This window comes from Podarcis muralis, chromosome 15 (genome assembly GCF_964188315.1).
Source record: "Podarcis muralis chromosome 15, rPodMur119.hap1.1, whole genome shotgun sequence".
Lineage (NCBI taxonomy): Eukaryota > Metazoa > Chordata > Lepidosauria > Squamata > Lacertidae > Podarcis > Podarcis muralis.
The window spans coordinates 27666793-27685419 of NC_135669.1; the positions used below are offsets into that span (position 1 = coordinate 27666793).

Consider the following 18627-nt stretch of genomic DNA (forward strand, 5'->3'; position numbering starts at 1 on the left):
CTCCGAAAGACTTGCCTACTCTGGGTTACCCAACGTGTATTGGGAGTTCCTTGTTAAATAAATTTTGAATTAGGATTGTCCACCTGCCATCCTCTCTTCCCTCCCCGGGCTTCGCCGTGAAACCCTGAAGTTGGCCATGCCGTTTCCAATGAAGTTTACCCCCCTCCCCACCGAGATAAAAATGATTTTAGGCTGGCAGTGATTTGAAATCACCTCAGAGCGAAGCATTAAGAGGGAGGGAGAAGAGCCTCCTATTACCACAGCCGAGGAGCGCTGTGGTAAAACTTAAAAATAAAATAAATATAAATATATAAAATAATTAGACATTTCTCGGGGGATACGCTAAAAGATAAGCTTTATAGCGACTCCCCCTCAGGAGGCCCGGTACTCGCGGCTCGCCCCCGCCGCGCGAAACACGGAGCGCGCGCCCCAGCTCACCGCGCGCGCCGAGACGACGCCAGACGCTTTTCCCTCCGCCGCCTCCCCCCTCCCCAACCTTCAGTTTTGGCCCCGCCCTCTCCGACCACCGCTCGTGGCCCCGCCCACTGCTCTCCGCCAACCCTCCCTCCCGCTTCACAACAGCCGCCGCCACCGCGTTGCATTGTGGGACACAAACAAAGTGCCCGGCTAGGCTAGGCTAGGCTGGCTGGCTGGCGTGGAGGGAGGGAGGGAGGGAGGCAGGAGGGCGGGGGGAGGAGGAGGAGGAGGAGAGCTGTTCGAGCGCCTGGGCCCCGCGCGCGCGCCAGCCGCCCAGCCAGCGCGTGAGTGGCCCCGCGACGCCGCCTCCTCTAAGATTAAACCCCCCCTCCCCTCCGCCGCTTCACCCCCGGCCGTCTGAGAGCGCCTGCGTAAGGGCGCGCGGGCCTCGCTTGCTCTCCCTCCCCCCTCCCTTTTTATTATTTTGACGCCCGCAGCGCGAGCCCAGAAGAACCAACGGCTGAGGGGGCTAGTGGCGGCGACGGTGGCCGCCATGGCCCAGCACGGGCCTAGACGCGGGCCAAGATAAGGGGGCGGAGGAGGCGCCGCCGCCGCCGCCGCCTCTGGGCCCGGGGAGGGGTACGGAAAAGAAAAGCTCGGCCTCTCACACATATATTTATATATACAGAAAGTCGTATATATTTATATATATATCTACATATATACACACACCGACTAGGCCAGGAGGAGAGGGCCTCGCCAATTGCAGGTAATGGGGACTTAAAAGAGGTTGGCGGGGGTCTGTGGGTGGGTTTGGGATTCGGGAGGAGGAGGAGGGGCGGGTGGAGGGAAACACAGAAGCAAGCCCCGCCCCCTCGTTGCACTTGCCCCGCCCCTTCTCTAACCCCCACCCGCGCGCTCTGTGACCCTCCTTGGCTGGTACCCCTCGGCATCCCCCTGTCCCCGCTCGCCTCCTTCCTGCGTGAGATTTTCCCGCCCTGTCGCTTTCCGTCTGCTGTTTGTGATTTATTTACTTGGGTTTTAGGTAACGGGAAGGCCCCCACCCCGCCAGGATGTAATGGGAAACAAAAAGAAAGGAGCCACGTGGGGGGGATTGGATAAGGGGGATAAGCAAATTTGGATACATTCATGTATTGCATGGTTGCACACAAACACAGCCTATAAGTATGACTGCCTCACCAGCCTTCACCTGTTTACTATTATTATTATTATTAAATATGCATACATGCTTCTCCCATGCCAATCATTCCCAACAATAACAATAAGTCTACTCACCATTTCCTAAAACCAGGCATCTGCTCAATTCATTCCTGATAGTGGCTTTGCCTCTTTCTCTTGCTCCCCCTTAGTTCCTTACCCATTAACTGTTGAATAGACCAGCCTTGCTCAACCTGGTGCTGTCCAGTTGTAGTTGGATTTCTGATCTCGTCAGCCCTGGCCAGCATTGCCAATGGTCAAGGATGATGGGAATTGGAGTCCAGTAACATCTGGAGGGCAACAGGTTAGGGAAGGCTGTAATAGGCTGCCTTGGCATTGTTTCAGGTTTTTATCTATTTTGAATATCATTGTCAATTCCCTGAGGTTTGCCTTGCTGTCTGTCAATTATCCACCCTGCTTTCTTTTCTCAGGTTTTACAGTGGTAGCAGTCCATAGTTTAGCCATCCTTTCCTTGTGTCACCCCTTAACAGATTTCCCATTGGGCCCTATTGCACTTACACTTCTATTTTTAAAAGTTGATCTTATGCCTCTTTCTACCTCATATCTTTTCTTAATGGCTAATTTTATTTACACTGTGATGTAGATAACATTTGCTAATCCACAACATAGGCATCTGTCACCTGTTGACAATGTAAGACTTTTTTTAATACATCTTCTGTTCTTAAAACCTCACTCTTTGTGCAGCAATTCTTACATAATTTCTTTAAACTCCATTTCCTTTACATACTGTATTGACTTCTATCTTTCCTTATATATGCCACGGTGCCCAGCAGACCTTTAGGCAGACATTTTGGGGTAATAGAAGGTTACAGAATATAAGGGAAAGGCAACATAAGATTTTTTAAAAACTGGAACACTGGAAGCTAATAGAAGGTTTTCACTTACTTATTTAGTAGAATAGTGACTGCACAGACATTTGTTTAAAAACAAGCAAGTAAAAACCGAGAAGATTCTGGGAAGTATGTAATCTGTTGCTCCTGTACAATTATTTCCTATGTAACTCTCCACCTCATTCCCTTCAAGTTACTTCTTTCCCTGTCTTTTCTTAACGTCATCTCAATTCTCTCCTGCATCAACATTTATTAAGGTATAGCTTTGTTTTCCTTTTTTCTCTCTTCGTACAAACTGGGACATCTCACTACAGAAAGTTGATTGTTATTATTTTGGTCAGTGACTCTTTGTTGTAAGGTGTTTAATTTTTGCATGTACCTCTAGATAAACTACCATAGGCCAGCTGACGGTATTGAACTTGTGTAGAGATAGCTTGGAATCAAATCCCAACTCTGACTGGGGATGGTCTTGGATGAGATTCTGTTTCTGCTCACCTGTAGTCTGCTTTACAAGATTATTGTGAGAAAGTAAGGATTCTAATCTATGCAGCATTATCCTTTGTGAAGTTGGGCATGTGGATTCTTATTAAAATCAGTAGGTATAAGGTTGTCAAACTGCATCGGATTTTAGCCTTGATTTATCAGAGGAGGGTGACCAACATAATAAAGGAGCAGTTGAAGGAGTTGGGTATGTTTAACCTGGAGAAGAGAAGACTGAGGAGATATAGGACAGCCACCTTCAAATATCTAAAGGGCTGTCACATGGAAGATGGAGAAAGCTTGGTTTTTTTTCTGTTTCAGATGGTAGGACCTGAACCAATGCATTCAAGTTACAAGAAAAGAGATCCTGACTAAACATTGGGAATAATTTTCTGACAGTAAGAGCTGTTTGACGGTGGAACAGACTGCCTTGGAAGGTGGTGGACACTCCTTCATTGGAGATTTTAAGCAGAGGAGAGATGGCCATCTGTCATGGGTGCTTTAGTTCCTGCATTGCAGGGGGTTAGACTAGATGACCCTCAGGGTCATTGGCTGATTGAAGTAAAATCTGAATTTATTTCACCAGATGCTAACAAGCCCACATTAGAACCATTATTGTGTTTAAATGATCTTTCATCCAAGGAGAAAGCACAGGTGGACTAAAAAATGGTGTACAGTGGTACTTCCAGTTGCGGACAGGATCCATTCTGGAGGTCCAGCTGTATCCTGAAGTTTCTGCAACCGGAGGCGCTGCTTCTGCGCATGTGCATGGCATGTAGAGCACTTCTGTGCATGCGCAAGCGGCGAAACCTGGAAGAATACTTCCGGGTTTGCTGCTTTCGCACCCAAAGTTTACGTAACGTAAGTCAAGGGTCTACTGTATAGACTTTTCTTCCTAAAGATGATTACAAATATGACTGGCCACATTGTGGTAATTGATAAAAAATAGGGGCTTGCTTTCTCCTCTGTAGTTCACACCTTTGCCAGTGAACACATTTTGTTGCCCAGTACCAAATTGGTAATTCACAAGGAAAGAAATGTGCATGTGCGGTTTTTGTTACTTCAGGTAATAAGATAATGGAGCCTACATTCTGGTAAACAGGAGAAGGTTTTGACCATAGTGTTGCAGGTTAAAAGTTCAAATCATGCTTACTCTCAGGGTTTCCCTATGTCTATGCTTGCCTCCAGGTTGGGAAAGGTATAGAATGCTCAACTTGCTCAAGTTAGCATGTGTGTTTACATGTAACATTGTATGGATAAGCCTCTGTGTGCTTGAGTGAAACATTGATTTTGTATCTCCACCCACCCTCTTCATCCTCCCACATGCCCAGGATGGTTTACCACAAACTGCGGTTAGTTAAGCAAGCCAGTTTTATAATTCATGATTTGAAGCATGGTGTCTAGCAACTAACCATTGCTTGTTGTAAAACCACAGTTCCCAATTTGTGTGCAATGCTAAGCCAAATTAACTTGGTAGAAGCCCTCCTCCCAGCCACGTGTGAGGAGAATAGCTCAAGCTTGGCTCAAATTTCTATAGGCTTGTCCTCATAGCACTTAACTATGGTTTAGCATTATGTGCATATTGGGCCAGCTGTGAGCATTTGATATGACTGCTTAACATTCTGGGGCACATTTGCATCAGGAAATGTCCTATTGAGAGATAAATTTCAAGGTTGGAGCTAAAGTGGGAAAAGGTTACCGTAATCCACACTTGACTTTGTTTCACAACCCAAATATTTGTCTTCCTATATGCCTGTTCATTTGTGTTCTTCCTCCAAGAAGGAAACAGGGGTGATGTTCTTGGTCTCACAACAAACCTGTGCAGTAAGTTGGACTGAGAGATGGAAATTAGATACTGGCAGCTCAATGAGTTTCACAGTTAACAAGTATTTAATTCAAGATAAGAAACTCAGGTGCCATTGTTTATTCTCAAACCACTACATCACACTGGCTTAAAATTATCATGGAAGCAAGGGAACTAGTGTACATAGTGTAGTGGCTATAGAGATAAGTTACAAATCAGGAGGTCCCTGGTTCATTTATACCCTCTGCCATGAAATGGTTAGGTGGCATAAACGCACAGATTCAGTCCTCCCCATCTGTAATATCGAGAGGGAGAATATACTGATCTACCTTGCAGGGTTGTTGTAAAAACTAGATAATGCATGTGAAGCATTTTGAACAATTAAAAGGGCTATACAAATCTACTGGTGGTATAACTCTGAAGCTTATCATGGTAGAAACAATTCAGGTAGTAGTAGTATTTTGGGATGCATGCCTTGTTAGTTGGTAGTCTTGGGGATTCGTATTCAAAATTATTCTAGAAGTTCTTAGATTGAATGAAAAGTAAATAAATAGTGCTCTTTGTTCATAATGGATCTAATTAATAGTTCCATAAATCAATGCAATTAACGCACTGATTAGCAGCTAAGAACTTATTTCTGGTGAAATTCTAAGGCACTTAGTTCTCTAAGATTTGGGATAAAATGTGATGGCATTAGTTTGCTTTTATGTAGATAGTGCAGGTTATATAAAAGTAAGTTTCTGTCCCTTTTCTGTACAGTAGCCCATCCATCTAGTACCGCTACAAAAAGTAGAAAGGCACCTGTACCAAACTGAAGTGGACAGCTCTCTTCTGCTTATCTTGCTGTGGCTTTGTGCGGCAGGCCTGTTGTCTGTGCCAAACAGTTCCCAAAGCAGACAGGTGTGTAAAACTGCAAACCTCAGAATGTTTACCAGGAGTCCCACTGGTCTTGGTAAGAATAACCTTTTCCTAAAAGCATTTACCTGAAAGTAGGTTTCCATGTGATGAAATTAGAGCAGGTACTGCTTGAGCAGAAATAGGCAGCTTGCTCAGCTATTTAAAATGGACCCAATCTGCTTATTTCAGGTATTAATCTAATTTGAATATGAAAGCTATTATTCTCAGCAAAAAGCTACAGTTGGTAGAGGTGTTTCTTTTAATCATTCAGTTGTTCCCATTAGATAGCAGCATCCCAGTTGGTTTTTGCAAAACCTCAACATGTGCACTAAAATCAGTTCAGTGTCTAGCAGCCAGCAGTTATAGCACAGGTTTTCAGACTGCTCCGCAGCTACAGAAGGAAGAAGAGCAAGTGAAAGGGATTTGGGAGCTCATGCCAAGTTGATTGTCCTTGTTTGAAGTATCCTATCACATTTGAAGGCTTTTATAATTTGACATTCAAGAAACTTCTGTTTGAGATAGTAACATGAAGTAGCTGCCATATTAATGGTCAAATGAAATTTACCAGCCTGTTAAAGTTGTCCTTCAAAACAAGTTGCCCAGTTTTGGATCTTATAAGATGCTTCTCCCCGTACCACCCTCCACCCCTAGGTTAGAGTTAGACAAAGCTGGATCTAGTTTTTGGAAAGTTAAATATCTAGCCTGCTTTAGTCGTTTTGTTTGGGTGAAATAACAAAGTTTTTATGTTCAGTCGTGTATATTATGAGCCTTGCAAATAACTTCACAAAAGTTACTAGCCTACAAAAAGCCACGTTATTGATGTACTGTACCTTAATATGAGCCACTTTTTTTGAAGGAATCTAATCTTAAACTTTATAATACATAGGTTTATTCTGGGTTAAGAAAAAAGTTCCATAGTGGCAGGAGGGGATGTGGGGCCTTTTCACCATGTTGTTTTTTAGTCGTTTAGTCGTGTCCGACTCTTCGTGACCCCATGGACCAGAACAATAATAATTTTCACCATAATAAACTTCAAATAAACATACTTTGCATAGGAGGCCACCGTTACCTGGATTCCTTCCGTACATTCTAATTGACAAAAAACAAAACAGTAATTCTTTTTGTGCAAACTGGCAGTTATATGCAGTAAAATGTATGACTCCACAGATGAACATCTTACCTTCTCTTCCCTGGTTCCATTTAATTTGAACCAGGGTTTTCTACCATTGAGACCAGAAGTGATTTGCAGTGCTAGAGCTTAGCCCATGTACATTGAAGTAATACGTTGATGTCTCTGAGCATTAGTAAACTGTCTTTTTCTTCTATGGTTCTTCTTCCCCCACTGCCATTCTGTGCTTTACCATAAGCAGTCTTGCACAGCCCTCAGATAAGTTACATGCAAAGGCAGTTTCCAGGCTATTTCTTTTAAGGCGTCTGCAACAAATGCAAATAGCTAATTAAAACTCACTTGTCACCTTTCCCTATGGCTCAGGGCAAGAAAAAGGTAAATAGATGGAAGAGCTCCTTCCAGAGACAAATACACACCCAAAACTGCAGCCAAATCTGCCAACTCAGTCATTATCTTCATTTGCCAGGTCTTGATTCACACATAAAAAACAAACACAGCAGAGCAACACATCTGAACTCAGCAGTTTTTCTAAGACAGTCTAGTTATGTTGCTGTGTCCATCAGTTATGCAGTAGTAGGGGGACAAAATTGGGGGGGGGGCGGTCTCTAAAGATACTGTTTTGTTCAGACAATTGACTAAAAATTGACTTGATTTAGAAAGGGTGAGGACAATGCCAAGTACTTGTCTTGTTTAAACTTGAGAAAGATTCCTGAAAGTCATTTCCTTTTACAGAAGTGGCTTACATAAGTTGAATGGATGGGTTAACTAATGCATACACACCTTGAACATCTGAGCACAGAAGCACAAAAACAGGTAACAGTGGGAAGCCGCAGGGGAGAAAAACCACTTTTGGGAAGGTAACTTTTCAGAGGCACAAATAAGAAAAAGTGAAAAGTTTTGGGGGGAAATTAAAAGCTTCATAAGAAAAAAATAAGTCAAACAATTGCTGCAATTTACAGGTCAATAGATAATTTTAGAGGCTGGACTTAATGGTCTCACTAGGGGAGATGGAGATCCTTGTATGTTGCTCCACTTGTGAAGAAGAACTGATATATTCATTGTCTTCTATTGTAAATCCACGCTTTACAACTATTTCTTGATTTCTGATATGTTAGCTCAAAAACAAAATTCATACTTGCCAAGCTTCTTTTTTAAAAAAAGAAAAAAAATTCTATAGAGCATGAGTTTTCATTTTAAACTCGCTTAAATCATAACACCATCTAGAGTAGACCAATAGTCACAAACTTTTTCAGACTCAAGACCCGCCTTTAACCCAAATGTGCATTTGGGGATCCATTTCTTAGTTTTCTACCAGCAGTACTGGTAGAATAAAATGAGCATCTGTAACCTTCCCATGCTTGGCTGGCTACCTCCTGAGTATAAACATATTATAGAAATAAAATGATAGGAAGTTTGACAACCAGCATCAGTCCTGGTGGGGCACAGGTGCTAACATGGGGGTCGTCCTCCAAAATCTTCCTGGTCATTTTCCTGCTTCCCCCCTCCCCCCAGCTGTTGGACCCTAGACTTTGACCTCGGGTTCCAGCCATAGCTGCATGATAACAGAGCTACTGCGAAATTACTACCCAAATGATCCACTTGAAATGAAAATGCACACTTGTCTTTATGTATTTCATACAGGGGTGAATCTGGGCGTCTGCCACACATGTTGTTTCTGCAATATAGTAGCGAGGTCATACTGATAACAGCCTCTTACTCTTCTCACTTGCATTATATTTCTGCATTAAGTAAAAAATGAATGTTTGAAAATATAGTTGTGGAACATACTTTTAAAAAGTTGGAGCTTGTCTCAGTTGAAGCAACCCTTCAGTTTTCTAACGTCTGTGAAGCTTAAAGTGAAAGCTCACAGTTGAAAGGTGCAGATCTTTCAGTCACAGGTTTTGAGCAAAAAAAAAAAGCTTTCTCCTTTCAAAGATACTATGGACTGGAATGGAACAGGATAAATCAAATAAATGCAAATGAAGGACAGCTAACTTTACCATTACCATTTTATAAGGTTTAATTGAATATCCTAATGTATTGCTGCTGTTTAACCTACTTACATTTAGGGATATTTATTTTGGAACTTGGAGGGACGCGGGTGGCGCTGTGGGTAAAAGCCTCAGCGCCTAGGGCTTGCCGATCGAAAGGTCGGTGGTTCGAATCCCCGCGGCGGGGTGCGCTCCCGTTGCTCGGTCCCAGCGCCTGCCAACCTAGCAGTTCGAAAGCACTCCCGGGTGCAAGTAGATAGGGACCGCTTACTAGCGGGAAGGTAAACGGCGTTCCGTGTGCTGCGCTGGCTCGCCAGATGCAGCTTGTCACGCTGGCCACGTGACCCGGAAGTGTCTGCGGACAGCGCTGGCCCCCGGCCTATAGAGTGAGATGGGCGCACAACCCTAGAGTCTGTCAAGACTGGCCCGTATGGGCAGGGGTACCTTTACCTTTACCTTTTTATTTTGGAACTTGTTTTTGAAAATGAACTGGTTCTATTTGCAGCCTGAAGAGGTAAACAGGATTCTTGGAGAGGTACAGCCATCGACTTACGTGCTTGAGCCTTGCCCTTCTTGCATAATAGCAGCTAGCCATAGGGGATAGACTGCCTGGGTTCAGGAAAACGTTGTCGTTGTAACAGGAAGTGCTTCTGCCTGCTTTGAAGGAGGCAGTTGGGACAACTGCTCCTCTAAGAATTATAACAACTCTGGACCCCAAGGGGTATAACAGCTGTCAGCCCATCACAAATAATCCCCTTTTGGGGTAAAGTGCTTGAGTGAGTGAAGACTGTGTGACTAGGGTCTCTTGGATGAAACTGATCTTCTGGTCCAGGAGTATGGAACCTAATTCAGCTTGATGACCATAGTCCCTTGTGATGCAACCTTCTAAGGTGTAGCAAAGATGGATGCAGTCAGACACCACTCTCCATCTGACAATCAAGAGTTATTGCCACAAATCAAGGACATATTCTAACCAGGCAAAAGCACTAGAGGAAGACCAGTGAATGAGTGGGAGAGTGTGACTTGGGCAGAGTTCTGAGTGCTGGGTAGACAAGGGCTGAAGTTCCACACCCCTGTTCTAGGCCCATTTCAGTATGATTTCAGGCCTGGTTTTGATATGGAAACTGCTTTTGTCGCTTAATGGATGACCTAAACTGCAAGATAGGGGGAGTGTGACCATATTGATTCTTCTCAACGTCTCAGCAGCTTTTTATACCATCAACCATGGTATCTTTCTGGACTGACTAGGCAGGGTAGGAGCATAGTGGTGTAGTATTCCAATCCAATCTGCATGGCTTATACCAAAGGTCTTGCAAGTTGCCACTTATCCGCCATGTTATTTAACACCTTTTTGAAACCAGTGTGAGAGGGGTTTGCAGTTAGGTGTCTTCAGTATGCTGGTGTCTGTGTTTCCTAAGTAGGTCTAAATCAGGTGGGGCAGTAGAAGAGAGCTGATTGATCTGGTTGTAGTAATCAACTAGGCGAGAGCAAATAAAGACAATAATAAATCCCGTTCTGTATCAGACCAAAGGCACATCTTGTCCAGTATTTTCCCAGTGGCCAATCAGCTCCCTCTGAGAAGCACAAAATTGGGACATGAATGAGCACCCTAGCTTTCACCTGCTGTTGTTCCTCAGCATCTGGTATTTAGAGGAATATTGCCTCTCTGTGGTAGAGGTAGAACATAATAGCCATGGCTAGTCATGAGTTTGTCTAACCCTCTTTTAAAGCCATCCAAGTCTGTATCACAACATCTTGTAGGAGCAAATTCCCAAGTTAAACTGTACAGTGTGTGAAAATGGGATGGCCTCAGGTTCTAGTACTGTATGAGAGAAACTTCTTGCTATTTGCTTTTTCTACATTATGCATAATTTTATACCCTGCTATCATGTGTCCTCACAACCACCAACTCAATCCCCCCCTAAGCTTTAAAGCCTCAGACATTCTGACAGTTCCTCATAAGAGAGTAGCTTATTTTGTTTTCCCTGCTCTGCACCTTTCCAACTCTGCAAAAAAAAATTTAGGTGTGGAGGCCAGAAGTGTACACAGTATTCCAAATGTGGATGCATAGATTTGTGTAAAGGCATTTTTAAAATTCCTTTCTTAAATGATCCCCTTTTTGAAATTCACCCTTTTCACATCAGCCACATGTAAGACAACTGATAGTAATAGTAGTAGTAGTAATGATAATGATAATAAATTACAATAAGACAAAGGCGCTGGGGCTGGGCAGCTCCCTTATTTGAGAAAGAACTCTGAAAATCAGATTCACAGCTTAGAAGTACTCCTTGATCAAGCCTTTTCAAGTTTGCTTTAGGGTCCTTGTGCTGGCGCAGTGCTTTCTAGCAGCTGAGGCTGGTACTTCAGCTGTGACCTTTCCTGGACAGGGATTTTGGGGAGATGCTGATCCACACTAGTGACATCTCATTTAGGCCACTATAATGTGTTAGGCAGAACTGCCCTTTGAGACTCTTAATAAGATACAGTTATTTCAGAATAGAGGAGCAGAATTTAGCTGAGGCGATCCATTGGGAACATATTACTATTTCTGAGAAACGTATGCTACTTGTTTGTTCTCATGTTCAATTCAGGATGCTAGTTTTAATCCTTTAAAGCACTTCATGGCATGAAACCCAGGTACCTTACAGACCAGTATTGAAAAAAGGTTGTAATTTAATGGATATTGAAGTTTATTGCTATGTTAATTGTGTTATTTGTTACATTGGTTTTAATTGTTTTGTTTTGTTTCCATTGTAAACTTTCTTGGGATAATTACTTGAAGAGCAATATCCACATGCCCTAAATAAAGTAAATCCTTCTAACTTCTGTAGGACATTGTGCAGGGTTGCATGTAAGCTACCAGGAGCTATTGAGCTTTATTTTGGATAGCACAGCTTTGGAAAGTTCATACTTATAAGTTATCTTTCAGATAAGACTGTCTTAAGAAGTTGACCTGAGATGCCCATTCCAGTATAAGGAGCCTGTTGTGCTATATTTAGAATTCCATGAGTATTATTGAAAGCAGCAAGATCTGAAAAACGGTTGTAGCCTCATCTCTTGTGATTTGTTCACTTGGTCTAGAAATACTACTGGAGTGATAGCCATCTTGCCGTGCTAAAGTTTCTGAAGAGTAGTGTGCTTTTTGTTTAAAGATTTGTTGTCATTGCCCTTAGATGCAACTATCATAATCATCCTGCCAAGTTGCAGTGAGTGGGCAGGATTATTCTTTTCTGCTAGGTTAGAGTCTAAAAGCTGTGGCTAATTAAAGAGCCAAGGATGTGGACCTCCAGTTGGATTTGCAAGTTTCTGACATGGGGTTAAGGTAGAAAGTCAAAGGTTGAATATACTTCAGTAGGGTTAAAGGCTCTGCTTACTAGCGCGTTCAAGTGCTGTGCACCTCAGCATTTATATATTAAAACTACTAGCCTCACAGGAGTGTACCAATAACCATTCTATAGTAATTAGTTAGATGCCTTAAACTTAGCACAACTTAATAGATTACGGCAAGAAAGTTGGGAAGAAAAGATTGGGTTACTATTTAGGCTAAGAATGATGAGAAGACCCATCATGTTGGAAGAATAAAGAAAAGCCATTGGCCACATCCAGCCACTCAGTTGTACTAGGGCTAGTTTGATTAAATTGCTGTTGAGGTTTAAAGCCACTGCCGCATCATTCCCATGACTACAGGTGCATCCCAGACCCTGATTTGTGCCAGCGTGTGTGTGTGTGTGTTGGACTGGGCAGAGATTTCCCCCCAGCCAGTCCTGCTAGACACTGCAGAGTGCTATCAGTGTCACTCTGCCAGTGTGGAGCTCCCAGTACACCTGTCAAATGATCAGATTGGTAGAAGTGCTTCCAGTGGGTTCCCAGGTAGCAGAAACCCCTAAAATGAGGAATTCAGAGGAGCCCAGGACCCATATATCCCAATCCAGCATTGGACCTGATAGGGAAATTAGAAGGAAGGATTTTTTAAAGATCAGTTTATAATCAGTAATATTTTGGACTTATTGAAATCAATTTTATGTTGGCTAATAGATATTCAGAACCTTTGTCTTATTGCAGACAATTTCATTCAGAAACTGTGTTGTGCTTAATTCTTTTTTTCTAAATGGGGCACAATTCTAAATCCATGTATAGCCAATCTAGTGGGTCTTTCCCTTGTTATATTGTTAGCGTTTCCTTCATAATTTTCAGCTATTGAAGTAGATGAACCATGTGATCTCCATAATGCTAGTCAGTTGATTTTGTGCTCCAGAAGACAAATTATTTTCTCTTGAAGTAATTTGCAATATGATGAGTGAGAAAGCAGGAACAAGACAGGAAAATGAGGTCAAAATTGGCTGTTTTTCAACAGAGTGATGAGTAATTTACCAGGACAACTAGACTGCTACTAAAATGAAGTTTTAGTTGTTATCCTGTAAAATACATGGTAGATGCCAGGCGGCCTTAAACATGCATGATCTTTTATTTCCTTCCATAACTTTATACTTTTAACCACACTGGTGCTAGTCTTGCATTTAGATGCAGATTTTTGCTTTGTTGATACAGTAATTAATCTTTAAAAAACAACAACCCTGCAATGATAATGCAATTCTGTGCTTTACTTAGAAGTAAACTCTTTTGTGTTCATGTGGGTTTAAGCCCAGGAAAGTGTACATTTCATTGCAACCTGAGTCACCAAACAAATCCTTGTCTGTCACACTCTTATGAGCTAAACTATCATAGATCCTGATACCTTGGCCCTCCTTTTGCCCTGTCCAGCTCCTATTCCAGCCCTAACCCAATTATCAGTGAATGACCAAAGTGAAACTTCTCAGTTTTTCAGAACTTGCTGTTAAGAACAATCCTTACTCTGTACTGCCAAAGTTAGTGGCCCAGCTTGGATGTACAACTAAACCATAGGCTTCTTTTCAATAAACTTCAGTGACCTCAACCTATGGATTCCAGTTGCCTTCTTGCAGCCACACCCAAGAAAAGAATGGGGAGCACTTGAACCTGAAGCTCAGGCAGGCTTGTTTCCGTAACATATTAAACTATGGTCAGTAATTTATCCTCTCTCAACCAACAGTAATGTAGAATTTCAGCCTCATACTGTCATTTGGGGTGGGCAGCAAACTAACAGAATAGTTTCTCCTTTGTAGCAGCATAGAAATAAATTACTGACTGGGGCATTCCTATGGAGTTGGACTTGAACACATAGTGATGGCAGATTTTCTGATGAATTCCCAAGCACTGAACTTTTTTCATAGTAACTGTGAGACAGCATTAATTTCACAGTTGACTTTTTATTTATTTTCTAGGCACATTTTGATCTCTTGCATTGTGGATCCTAGCTAATATCGGAGGAAAATGGGCGTCAAAACATTTACCCACAATTCCCCTGCACACAGCCAGGAGATGCTTGGGAAGCTTAACATGCTGCGTAACGACGGACACTTCTGCGACATCACCATTCGTGTCCAAGACAAAATCTTCAGAGCACACAAGGTAGTACTGGCTGCATGCAGTGACTTCTTCCGTTCCAAGTTGGTTGGCCAAGCAGAGGATGATGGCAAAAGTGTACTTGACCTGCATCACGTGACAGTGACTGGGTTCATGCCTCTTCTGGAATATGCATACACAGCAACATTGTCTATTAATACAGAAAATATTATTGATGTCTTGGCCGCGGCCAGCTATATGCAAATGTTCAGTGTTGCTAGCACGTGTTCCGAGTTCATGAAGTCGAGCATATTGTGGAACACTCCTAGTAGCCAGCAAGAAAAGGTGCTAGATACAGGACAGGAAAACAGTGCAAATTGCAACTTTACCTCTCGAGATGGCAGCCTTTCTCCAGTTTCCTCTGAATGCAGTGTGGTGGAAAGAACCATTCCTGTTTGCAGAGAGTCACGACGGAAACGTAAAAGCTACATAGTCATGTCGCCAGAAAGTCCACTTAAATGTAGCACTCAGACAAACTCACCACAGGTTCTGAATCCTTCAGCTTCCTATGCAGAGTCTAGAAGTCACCCTATAGACTCTTCTTTAGCTTTTCCTTGGACTTTCCCTTTTGGAATCGACCGAAGACTTCAGTCAGAGAAGGTGAAGCAAGTAGAAAATTCTCGGACTCTAGAAGTGCCTGGTCCATCTGAAGCAGCTAGAAGAATTGCTGATTATGTGACTTGTGAGAGCACAAAGGCCAGCTCACCTCTGGTCATTGAAGAAGATGTGCGTGTTAAAGTGGAAAGGTTAAGCGATGAGGAAGTCCATGAGGAAGTATCGCAGCCTGTCAGTGCATCCCAAAGTTCTCTGAGTGATCAACAGACAGTTCCAGGAAGCGAACAAGTTCAGGAGGACCTCTTGATCAGCCCACAGTCCTCATCTATAGGTACAGTCACTCTATATGTTTTGTTGTGGTTTTATTGGATATTGTTGGATACTGTGTGCAAAGGCTTAATCTTGTTATGTAAATATTTCGTATAATAGACTGACACTTTTTTTCAAACAAGCTCTATAGGCTTTTCTATAAATGGTATCTACTAGCACTGATTGCTTTTCATTGCTCCTCAACCATTTTGTTTGGTCTAAATAGTGTGAAGCGCCTTTGATGGGCTTTGCAACTCAGTGTTGAATCTTCTGTCTTGCAACGTAAACACTTCATTTATAGTTTGATTCTAAGCACATTTACCCAGAAGTAAATGCTTTTTGTGGGAATTTTTTATCCTCTAGAAAAGTGGGATAAAAATAAACCAGAGTGGACTCAACTAGAAGTAAATCCCATTGAGTTCTATGGGTCTTACACCCTAGGAAGTGTGCTTATGATTATGGCCTTACAGCCCTGAAGGGTGGGGGGTGACTAGTCTCTCTGACTTGATCCTTTCAGGGAGGAAATGTCTGAGCTGTCCAGTCATGCTACCTCAACTGCATTGTTGCTTTAAGGAAGCAGGAACAGTTTTCCAGTGGCACATGCCTCAACATATTTCTGTTGCTATTTTTGCATCATGCTTTGAATAGCTCTTATGTTGACATTCTATATTGGTAGCATTTCTGCTCAAATTAAATTGCTTCACCTACTAGAGCTATTGCAGACTTTAGCAGTTGTGAATCTTCTTTGAATTGAAGGCACACAAATGTGAATGTGTTATTCATTATCTTACTAGACGCTTTATAACTAATCTGCCAGAAATGTGAGAATGTGGTTTATAAATTAATTGGGGAGACAGTGTTCTTTCCCCCTTGGCAGCTTTCCTTTAGCAAGAAGTTGGTTCACTTGACTGATGTAATCTGACCCATGCCCTTAAACACATGGAAGTGGGAGTTCAGAGAAGAAGTTGCCAGTGACATGCGATCAGTTATGAAAAATCATTACATGAAAAGTGTGGAATATAGTTTATTGCATCATTTAAAGGAAAACAGAAGCTTCAGCAGACAAAAAAAAACCCCACCTGAAATCAGCGTCAAGGGGAAACAGCAACTTGCCAGCCTAAAAGATCTGTGATCTGATCTAAAACTCTGAGGTGCTCTGGATACATATAAGCCCACAAGGGTACCAGCATCTAAAGGGTTTCTCCTGTCTGGTGTCACAGGCAGTTCTTCATGTCCCCAGAGTCTGTCCCACATTGAAATGAATGGGGTAGTCCTTGTTTATGCTGGAACTCCATTGGTACAGCAAGTAACTGCTGTTGCAGATGGTCAAGCTTTATTCAGTTTTCTTGGGAATTTGGAGGCATAATTCCATACATTTGAGAGGGAAGAGGCAATATTAGCCATGGCTACTTCAGAAATCAACATGTATCTAACTTAAGGTATGGCATGAGGCATACTTGTTTGCCTCATCTGTTTCAGTGATGGACTGTATATCAGGTGTGTACTTGAGTTTCGTTTGTTATAGTTTATTCCTGCATTGGGGGGCCCCCACAGTAATGTCTGCTTTGTGACTTCTGTTCCTCAATCGCTCCTTTTTTCTTACCAGTCCTGTAAAATGGGATTTCAAGAAGATGCTGGTGGTCTGGGGCACTGTTCAAGGTTCAGGCCCTCAGGATTTTCTTCTGACGTTCTTCAGAACAGGCTCCTTGCTGGCTGCCATTAGTAACTACACAAGGCACCAGCAAACAGAATGTTCTCTGCAGGGTGGGTGTCTTTGGAGTCCTTGAAGATGAGGGGTGCAGTCCACTAGGAGGTTCATTATCCCCTATGAAATAAATACTGTTTAAGCATCTTGCATAACTTCATTTCAGTGGGTTTCTTGCTCAAGAAGTTGATTGCATTTTGATGATTCTTGCTTGACTGCACTGCTCTCTGTTCCTTACTTGAGCTTCCCCACTTCTAGAATAAAGATCATCAGAGAGAGGCAGGCAGCAGTCCTAAGAGAGCACATGTCTCTGATGCTTCTCTGGTTAATCTATTTACTGATCCATAATCCACATCATGCATTGTGGTTTACCGGGAGTAGGGGGCATACAGAAATTATATTTGTCAAATATTTTCAGTAAGATATCTTTTAAAAACACAATTTTAGAGTAGCACTGTGTCACTAAACTAAAAGTTTAATCGTACGATCATTTCCTTTTTTGGCTGGGATATTATTGCATGCTTGGCACAGAAGTAACTAGATGCCTTCTGTGACGGTGCAACGGTACTTTTTCCCCTGGTGCCGTTGGGCCCGCCCTCACTTAAATATAGTGCACCCACCTCACAGAACACCAATTCCATGAATTCCTACAAACCACCCCAGATTATCTTGGGGGGGACCTGTGTGAGGGAAAACTTAATGATTTGGAGTCTCAGGCAGAATTTGACCAAAGAAACAAGAAAGATTTTATTTAACAAAGGAAGTTTATGACACAAAGTGGGTAAAACATAAGATACCGTATTTTTCGCACCATAGGACGCACTTTTTCCCCTCCAAAAATGAAGGGGAAATGTGTGTGCGTCCTATGGTGCGAATGCAGGCTTTCGCTGAAGCCTGGAGAGTGAGAGGGGTCGGTGCGCACCGACCCCTCACGCTCTCCAGGCTTCGCGTTCCCGCTGCTTGCAGAGACTTGCCTGCATGCTGAAGCCTGCGCGCGCTGAGCTCAGCACGTCCAGGCTTCGCGGACCTCTCCGCAAGCAGCGGGAGCGTTCCCGCTGCTTGCAGAGACTTGCCTGCATGCTGAAGCCTGCGCGCGCTGAGCTCAGCACGTCCAGGCTTCGCGGACCTCTCCGCAAGCAGCGGGAGCGTTCCCGCTGCTTGCAGAGACTTGCCTGCATGCTGAAGCCTGCGCGCGCTGAGCTCAGCACGTCCAGGCTTCGCGGACCTCTCCGCAAGCAGCGGGAGCGTTCCCGCTGCTTGCAGAGACTTGCCTGCATGCTGAAGCCTGCGCGCGCTGAGCTCAGCACGTCCAGGCTTCGCGGACCTCTCCGCAAGCAGCGGGAGCGTTCCCGCTGCTTGCAGAGACTTGCCTGCATGCTGAAGCCTGCGCGCGCTGAGCTCAGCACGTCCAGGCTTCGCGGACCTCTCCGCAAGCAGCGGGAGCGTTCCCGCTGCTTGCAGAGACTTGCCTGCATGCTGAAGCCTGCGCGCGCTGAGCTCAGCACGTCCAGGCTTCGCGGACCTCTCCGCAAGCAGCGGGAGCGTTCCCGCTGCTTGCAGAGACTTGCCTGCATGCTGAAGCCTGCGCGCGCTGAGCTCAGCACGTCCAGGCTTCGCGGACCTCTCCGCAAGCAGCGGGAGCGTTCCCGCTGCTTGCAGAGACTTGCCTGCATGCTGAAGCCTGCGCACGCTGAGCTCAGCACGTCCAGGCTTCGCGGACCTCTCCGCAAGCAGCGGGAGTGTTCCCGCTGCTTGCAGAGACTTGCCTGCATGCTGAAGCCTGCGCGCGC

At 43.7% G+C, this 18627-nt stretch overlaps 1 protein-coding gene across 9 annotated transcripts in view; it reads left to right on the forward strand.

Annotated features, from left to right (window-relative positions):
• Positions 1–674: 674 nt before the first annotated feature.
• ZBTB44 (zinc finger and BTB domain containing 44) overlaps positions 675–18627 on the forward strand; it is a 31743-nt gene continuing 13790 nt past the window's right edge. For 2 of the 9 annotated variants that reach the window (XM_077919723.1, XM_077919724.1), the window contains exon 1: positions 995–1186. Coding sequence is in view for 7 of the 9 variants with exons in the window: in XM_028707449.2 (XP_028563282.2) it covers positions 14137–15154 (1018 nt within the window). In the remaining 2 variants the exon portion in view is untranslated. Of the gene's footprint in view, positions 1187–5529; positions 5671–5700; positions 5723–7528; positions 7610–14087; positions 15155–18627 lie in introns of those variants that run through there. The other 7 variants (XM_028707445.2, XM_077919720.1, XM_028707449.2 and 4 more) reach the window with 7 other exon arrangements.